Below are 8,105 nucleotides of genomic sequence, written 5' to 3' on the forward strand. Positions count from 1 at the left end.
TTAGGCCCTAATGGCCGGCCATGACGGTGCCCGAATCCACGGTGGGGGCTCGCCGGAGTTGCCCTAGATGGCGCTACACAGCACGGATCGAGGCGCCGGAAGCACTGGGATGGAGGCCAGGCTCGGCCCCATCCATCTGAGCTAGCCACAGGCCAGGAGGTGGCCGGTAGCGAGGCCGGTGACGGTTTGCACGGCGGCTGGAGTTCGTCCCTGGCGGGGAGCCTCTCTGGAGGGTTGTTCCACGCGGGAGAGAGAGGGGAAAAGGGGTGGTGGCTCACTGCGGTTGCACTGGAGGCGTCGGAGAGGTCGGAGATGCTCTCTGTCCGACGAATCCTATGACGACGTCCGACGGGCAGAGATGATGAAGGAGCTCGGGCTCGTCGTCTTCGGGGATCTAAGGTCCAATTCCTTCTCTTGGGAGGGGTAGATCGAGGTAGCGGAGGCGAAGAGCAGCTCGGGGTCGCGCTGCAGCTACGATGGCCGTGGTGGTGCTCGACGGTGACAGCAGCGTGCTCTTGTCCGAGGGAGAGGGAGCAGAGGGAGAGGAAGAGGCGAGGGGGAGAGACCAGAGGGGATAAGGGAGAGAGCATCGGGGCCTCCGGGGCATAGACGAGGCGAGGGGGAGGCAGGCACGCAGGGTGGAGGTGGCCAGTGACGTGGCCGTGCGAGCCACACACCTTCGTGTCCTCCTCGCATGAGGAGAAAGAAGACCCCCTGCCCCTGGTGGGTTGGGCTGGCTTCCCTCCTAGGCCAGGCAGGCCAGGTAAGTTTTACCTTTTTTATTTTCTTTCTAATGTTTTTCTGACATTTGTTGTGGCTTTTATAAAAAAATAAAACCATTTCTAAAAATCCTAGAAATTATCATGTGACACAAATGAAATTATCCAGTGCCACATAACAAGTTCAGAATTTATGGAACTATATTTTATATATAGCAAATATGATTCCATATCAAATAATTTTTTAATTAATTCAAAAGTCCAATATAAAATGTTTTTGTGTTCTCAAAATATTGGTTGGCAAATTTACCTCATCCCAATATATTCACAGAATATCTCGGACATTTTTTTGATCATTTTGAAGCAGTTTTTATATTGCCTTTTTGACCAAAAATTGAATTGTGAGGCTTGATCACTTCCTCATTTCAAGTACAAAATAAAAATAAAAATGCGTGCATGAATGCTTTGCAAGCAGGGTTAACTAGGGCTGTGACAATTGATCAATTTAACGAACCAATTCTCTACACGCTATAGCACGCTAATTTTTTCAATGATCACATGTCACCGTGGACAATCGAACCGCTGCCCTGCAGTTACAATGCATGTACCACCATGAAAACAAGCATTTTCGCCCCAACTTTATCGCCAACGGTGTCAATATTTTAATTGTTTAAAATCATATCACGTCTCTTTCATTTAATTTTTCCCGTTCTATGAGGTCGTAAGCCGGTGTTATTGTATTAGCTCTTTGCTCCACATTGTCAACTCCCTAGGATGCGTAGAGACTTCATTTAACGGAATGCTTGGAATAACCAACCAAGGTTTGTAAGTAAGAGAGGTTAGAAAATCGATGGGGACGTTGCTCAACGTTTGTGTTCGCACATGGATTTGTATTTGCGAACAACTAAGTTCTTTTCGTTTCTAAAGACAACAATTGGCCGGTAGAGCAGTTGGCTTGTGCGTAGGTCTCGTAGCTGAACCATGATCCTGAGCTCGAGATATCAAGCGGCTCTCGCCCCAACAAAAAGGTGGCCTTGTGATGATGAAATGCTGCACCACATAATTTTTTAATAAAATTATAAAGAAATTTTTTCGATAAATAAACCGTTGGGTAGTTTCGAGAGATGCATTGACTTTGAGGCCAACATTTGCCTATTTCATCTCGTAGAAAGCAAAACAGGGAGTAAATTCCGCTGAACCAAAGTGTCTCGTCTCGTACAAAACCGAGAGATGCAATGACTTTGAGGCTAACATTTGCCTGTTTCATCTCGTAGAAAGCAAAACAGAGAGTAAATTCCACTGAACCAAAGTGCCTCGTCTCGTACAAAACCGAGAGATGCAATGACTTTGAGGCTAACATTTGCCTGTTTCATCTCGTAGGAAGCAAAAGAGAGAGTAAATTCTACTGAACCAAAGTGCCTCGTCTTGTACAAAACCGAGAGATGCATGACTTTGAGGCTAACAGTTGGTTGTTTCATCTCGTAGAAAGCAAAAGAGAGAGTAAATTCCACCGAACCAAAATGCCTCGTCTCATACAAAACCGAGAGATGCAATGACTTTGAGGCTAACATTTGTGTGTTTCATCTCGTAGAAAGCAAAACAGAGAGTAAATTCCACTGAACCAAAGTGGCTCGTCTCATACAAAACCGAGAGATGCAATGACTTTGAGGCTAACATTTGCCTGTTTCATCTCGTAGAAAGCAAAAACAGAGAGTAAATTCCATTGAACCAAGTGCCTCGTCTCGTACAAAACCGAGAGATGCAATGACTTTAAGGCTAACATTTGCCTGTTTCATCTCGTAGAAAGCAAAAACACAGAGTATATTCCACTGAACCAAGATTCATCAGATACTATTAATTCCATGGCAATTTTTTCATAAAATTATAAAGAACAAATTGTGATAAATAAACCACTGAGTAGTTTCGAGAGATGCAATGGTGAATCTTTGAAGAAAATGAAGGAGAGACTCAATGTTAACTGTGTGAAGAATAATGCACTAACTTTCAGTTTTTTAGTTTAAATAATATTAATTTTATTACGATGAATACTGCTCCCTTCGTCCCATAATATAATAGCATTTTTTTAAAAACGCTCTTATATAATGAGACGGAGGGAGTACTAAATTTTATTTTCCAATTTTTGAAGCACCCCCCTTAGATTCACCACTGATCTCGTAGAAAACAAAACAAGAGTAAATTTCACTGAACAAAGTGCGTCCACATCCTTTGTTGGTTTGGATAGGGCGCGTTGGCCAGATCCACCGCCGATGGTCACAGCCGGGTGCGCCCCCATCAGGCGCCGGCGAGCGGGCCTCGCGTCACCATGGCCATGTCGTACTTTCTATCTAGACTCCATGAGGATATTGACATTCTACACTGGATTGCACATTAGTTGACCACAAGCAACGAGCATTTTCATTTTCTGAATTGAGGAGCTCTTCAATCCTTCTTTTATCCGCAAAATAAAAAATAGAAAAAAACATAAGCCCTTGAACAGAAGCATCTCCTTGCAAGCACTATCTCATGTCGGTTCTTACTACCAGCGCCTCCATCCTAGGATTCCGCCGAAGAGATCACATACCAACGTGGAAAACTGCAATACCCCACAGCCAAACAAATATGATAGGAGCTGCAGACACAATTCATCTGCTATGATGAGAACAAGCGCTTTGCTTCAGCCTTGTCACCAATGGTGTCAATATTTGTATTGTTTAAAATCTTTCAAACACCGTTTCCTTCTTGTTGGCATCATTGAGGTACTCTCAGCTTTAATCTTCGCGGTTCCGAGGGAAAGCATAGATCCATTGGATCAAACAATGATGGTGCTCTAGCAGAGTATACCCTCTCGGGGGCTTCGTTTTTGGAGCTAGGCATCATCAAGCGGGACCGATGGAAATTGGTGTGTTGGCGTCAAGACTTCTATGGCAGCGATGATGGGTGTGTGCGATGTCAGAGACACGACAATGGTTGCGGTAGTCGGCTCTTCTCTAGCGTGTTCGTGGGATTACCTCGGGTTGTTTTGGTGCCGTGAAGTCGGAGTTACGACGGCGGGGCCCCTATGGCGACGATGACTGGCAGTGGGTGGTCTGTTCGATGGTCTTCCGCCGCGCCAGCCTTGCATAGTTCTCTTTCCGAACTATCTTTTGGAGTCAGAGATATGTTGTCCTTGACGCGGGTGGCTGAGTTTGACGCGGGGCTTCTTGTGTTTCACACAACCTCTACGATGTGGGTTGAGTCGACATTTGTCTTAGGAGAAGTCGGAGTCGCTTGCTTGGAGATTAGGGAAGGCATTGGGAAGAAGTGATGACGATGGCACCGGTGTGAGATGTCGACGACCCTCTATGTGAGGTATGTGTGTGATAATAAGTGTGTGCCGCTGAGTGGTTTGTGACGGTTTTCATCCGATTTTTTGTTTATTAACAAGGCAACTCTCTTCTGCTTTATTAATATGCATAACTTCTGCTCCTGTTTCATAAAAATAAATCATATCGCATCTCCTTAATTTTCCTTTTCCCATTTTATGAAGCCGGTGTTATTCACTAACCCTAGCCAACCCCCCCAAAAAGCTAGGGCTCCACCGCCTCCCGCCGGCGTTGTCGCCGGTCTGCTCCATCTCCGGTGGCCTTAGGGCCATGGAGGTGGAGTGGATCTCGGCCCTTGCCAGTGGGAGGGCTCTGCTGTTAGACCTTTTTGTTAGGGTTTGTGTTCTGCTCAGGAAGACGAGACGGTGGCGGCTCCCTGAAAAAGGAATAAAGGTCTCCCCTCCCAGCCCCTTTTCCGGTGATGCGTCTAGCATCGTTGGTGGGCGTGTGGAGGTGTATCTCTAGCGGATCTATCTTTGGTGGATTTGCTCGGATTTGTTCGTCGTTTGTCTTTGTTCGTGTGTTTTTAGGTTGGATAATTCTGATCTACGCTCTTTATCTGCGACGGTTGCTGTTCTGGTGTGTTGGTCCTATGGGGCCTTAGCACGACGACTTCCCGACTGTCTACTACAACAACGTTTGCCCGACTCCAACGAGGGAGGGGCGATGACAGCTGCGTGCCTTCGGCTCGCTTCAGTACTTGTAGTCGTCGCTAGGTGGCCTTCGAATCTGGATGTAATTTTTATTATTTCTAAATTTCGTTATACGACCGTGATTGAAGATGAATAGACTGAAAGTTTTTTCCGCAAAAGAAAATAAATAAAAAAACGATTGGGTCGTTGCCAAACAAGGAAGATAGTTTCGCTTCTCACACAACAATTTGCTGGTGGCACAGTTGGCTGTCCCGTCGGAGCTAATTTGGGCTCGAAACTGAGGGTTGAGAGTTCGAGCCTCGGTCACGCCATGCCAATGTGATGATGAAAAGCTCAGTTGACAACTTGGGTCGTCACTCATGTACCTGAATCATCAGGTGAAATCGAGCAAATCTGAACCTGGCCACTCTTTTTTTTCAGTGTTATATGCTACTATATTTTCTCTACAGACATGAACTTGATTCTTCGAAGAAGCTTTTCCTTTTGCAGTGATGAGCATACATATGGAGACTGCTCTGCTCCGCTGCCGTATCAAAGGGTGGAGTGAACTAAACCCCTTCTCTGTTACAACTAACATGTATATACAAGCAATTCCCTGCCTATGCCCTGAATCGACCGACGAATTCTATTCTCGGTTTCCTATTTTAGCAATGTATATACAAGCATGTAAAGAGGAGTAATTTTCTCTGTACACAAGTTGTTGCTCAAGCAGTCTATATCTGTATTTTCTTTCTGGGAGGAACGCAGCAGCGCCACATTAATATATTTATTATGATCGAAAATAGGATTTACAAGCCACAGATTAAGGCCTGCGGCTTTCCATGCCTGATCTGATTTACTTACATGAAACTACATATGTATATGAAGCTCAAACGTTGTGTGCGCACTAAAATCCCACTATTATAAGTTTCTATTGCGGATCAAAGATTACCCTAGACACAACTTTGACAAACCAATTTAAAGAACCATATTGACTGTGAAGTTGTTATGAGAACACGAAACTGCGAGGTGGTTTATATGAGACGAACAAGTGCCAGATTCGATTCATTCCACAAAGCAACAGGAGGAAATTAATTTCACTGAACCAGTCAAAATCATTTCAGATTATAACTTTGCAACATCTCATTGTGCTCTTTAGTTTCAGCTTGCAACATTCACATCAATATATAAACTATATAAATTACTGCTATATATTACGTTATTGACGAACCATATTTATACTATACTAGTAGTAAATAACAAGCACATCAACTGTCTGTCATAATCAGACATGATATGACATGAACTCTGAACATCGTCAGTCACACGATGGCACCCAGTAAGTAGGAGTCTAGCCGTGCTTGGCCTTGGCCTTGATGTGGCGGCGGCTCCAGTAGTTGGCCTTCTCCACAGTGTCACATAAATCTAGACACGAGCAAAGATCAATTCAGAATTCAGAGGCAAACGGAAAAGGGAGAGCAATCAATTAAACAATCTAGTGTCCATCTTACTCACCGCGGCCGGTGTACTCCGTGCCGCAAGCTGAGGCCTGCTGCCCGCCGGCGCCGGACCCCCCGCACACGCTGTCGAAGTCGCCGTCCCCGTGGAAGCGGCACGCTATGTCGCAGCAGAAACCATGGCAGTACTGACAGTCTTGGCCACTGCAGCCTGGGTCAAAGCAGCCCAGGTAGCACTGGCAGAACGCCGACGAGGCGTCGGCAATCCCGACCGGCAGCCGCTGGGCGGACAGCAGGATGACGAGCACGCAGACGGCGCCGGCCATCACTCTCTCCTTCTTCCTCCCCTCCATTGCTTCTGGACGTCTGGTTCTTCCTCTTGCCTGTGAGGATCGTTGGGCTCCTTTTTATAGGGTAGAAGTGCAGGTGCAGTGAAGAAGGGTTCTGCTGCTGCACATGCCATTGGTTGATTCTCCAAGAAGCCTCTTTCTCCAGAGATGAGCTCCATTCTGAAAGAATCTTCTTTTAAAACTGAGATGCTCTGCTCCCCTGCCATATCAAGGATGGCTGTTACAACTAACTTCCCCAAGGTGGATTGCTTCCCTGTTCAATGAATCCATATTTCATTTTTTTAGCTTCTTATCATTGCCATGTATACGTACATATCCCTAATAGAGGAAGTGATATGTACACAAGTTGTTGTTGCTCAAGCAATGTACATCACTGGCGGATCCAGGAATTTAACATTAGGTGTTCAAAAAAAAAATTCACCCTAATAGAGGAGCCAATTTCACAACAATACAAATTGTTCACTAGCAACAATATCTCAAAAGACAAAGGACATTACAAAATGGAGGAGAAAATTACAACACGACCATACCCTCTATCATCGCTTGAAAGCGAGATATGGCAACATCATCCTTCACTTGAAAAAAGAATTCCCTCTCAATAAAAGTAACCAAGCAATCATTCAGGAGTTGATTCCCCATTTTGTTCCATAGCTTGTTGTTCACATAAGCCATACAAGAGAATACCCTCTCAACACTAACTGTTGCTACTGGTAGGATTAGAACCAATTTGAGAAGCTTGTAAACAAGGTTATAAGTGACACTATTGTTTGTCTTGACAAGCATAATAGAAAGGTCGACTATATTTTTGACCTTTCTAAACCTTTCATCTCTATGCATATCAGTAATGAAGTGTGTAAGTTGATAACGAATATGCATCAAATCTTCCTCAGTGAAATCCAAAGGATAAAGATGTGCAAAATTAACCAAGTTCACCTTATGATAAGCAGCAAATGATTTTACCAGACTGAATGATCCCATGCAATGAAGTAATACAGTGTTTACCTCATCAAATCTAACTTCAATCTCTCGAAGTTGCCTATCAATAAGAGCCAAAAATATATCAACATGGAAGCGATGGAGATTCCTGAGTTTTTTGTAGAATCTTAAGGGTCTTCCAGGAGGCTTGTTTCGGATTTTGGAAAAATGTTCCGCAATTTGAAAAAATGTTCCGTAATTTTGAAGAAAGGTTCCGGATTTTGAAAAAGTGTTCTGGAATTTTTATCAAAATATTTCAGTTTTTCAGTTCCGAAGTTTGAAAAAATGTTCCATAATTTGAATTTTTTTCCTGATTTTGAAAAAATATCTGGAATTTTATAAAATGTTTTGGAATTTTAAAAATGTTCCACAGTTTGAAAAATTCTCACTATTTTATAGTTTTGTTCAAAATTTGAAATTTATTCATGTTCCGAATTTTTTTATTATTGAAAAAATATTTTATGGTTTCAAATTTTGTTCACAATTTGAAAAGTGTTCATGGTTTCAAAATATTTTTCCAGATTCAAAAAATGTTCACGGTTTTAATTTTGTTCATGAATTTGAAATGTGTTCATATTTCAAAATTTGTTAAAAATTCAAAACATATTTA

The 8,105-nt window shown here is 43.5% G+C and overlaps 1 protein-coding gene across 1 annotated transcript; it reads right to left on the bottom strand.

Moving 5' to 3' along the window:
* Positions 1–5,808: 5,808 nt before the first annotated feature.
* LOC123403658 (keratin-associated protein 17-1-like) lies at positions 5,809–6,561 on the bottom strand. Its single transcript, XM_045097576.1, has 2 exons — positions 6,229–6,561; positions 5,809–6,138 (listed from the first exon to the last, which is right to left on the bottom strand). The coding sequence occupies exons 1-2, from the start codon at positions 6,521–6,523 to the stop codon at positions 6,065–6,067; spliced, it is 369 nt and encodes a 122-aa protein (XP_044953511.1). The 5' UTR covers positions 6,524–6,561; the 3' UTR covers positions 5,809–6,064.
* Positions 6,562–8,105: the final 1,544 nt, after the last annotated feature.

Source organism: Hordeum vulgare, chromosome 6H (genome assembly GCF_904849725.1).
Source record: "Hordeum vulgare subsp. vulgare chromosome 6H, MorexV3_pseudomolecules_assembly, whole genome shotgun sequence".
In the NCBI taxonomy this organism is placed as follows: domain Eukaryota; kingdom Viridiplantae; phylum Streptophyta; class Magnoliopsida; order Poales; family Poaceae; genus Hordeum; species Hordeum vulgare.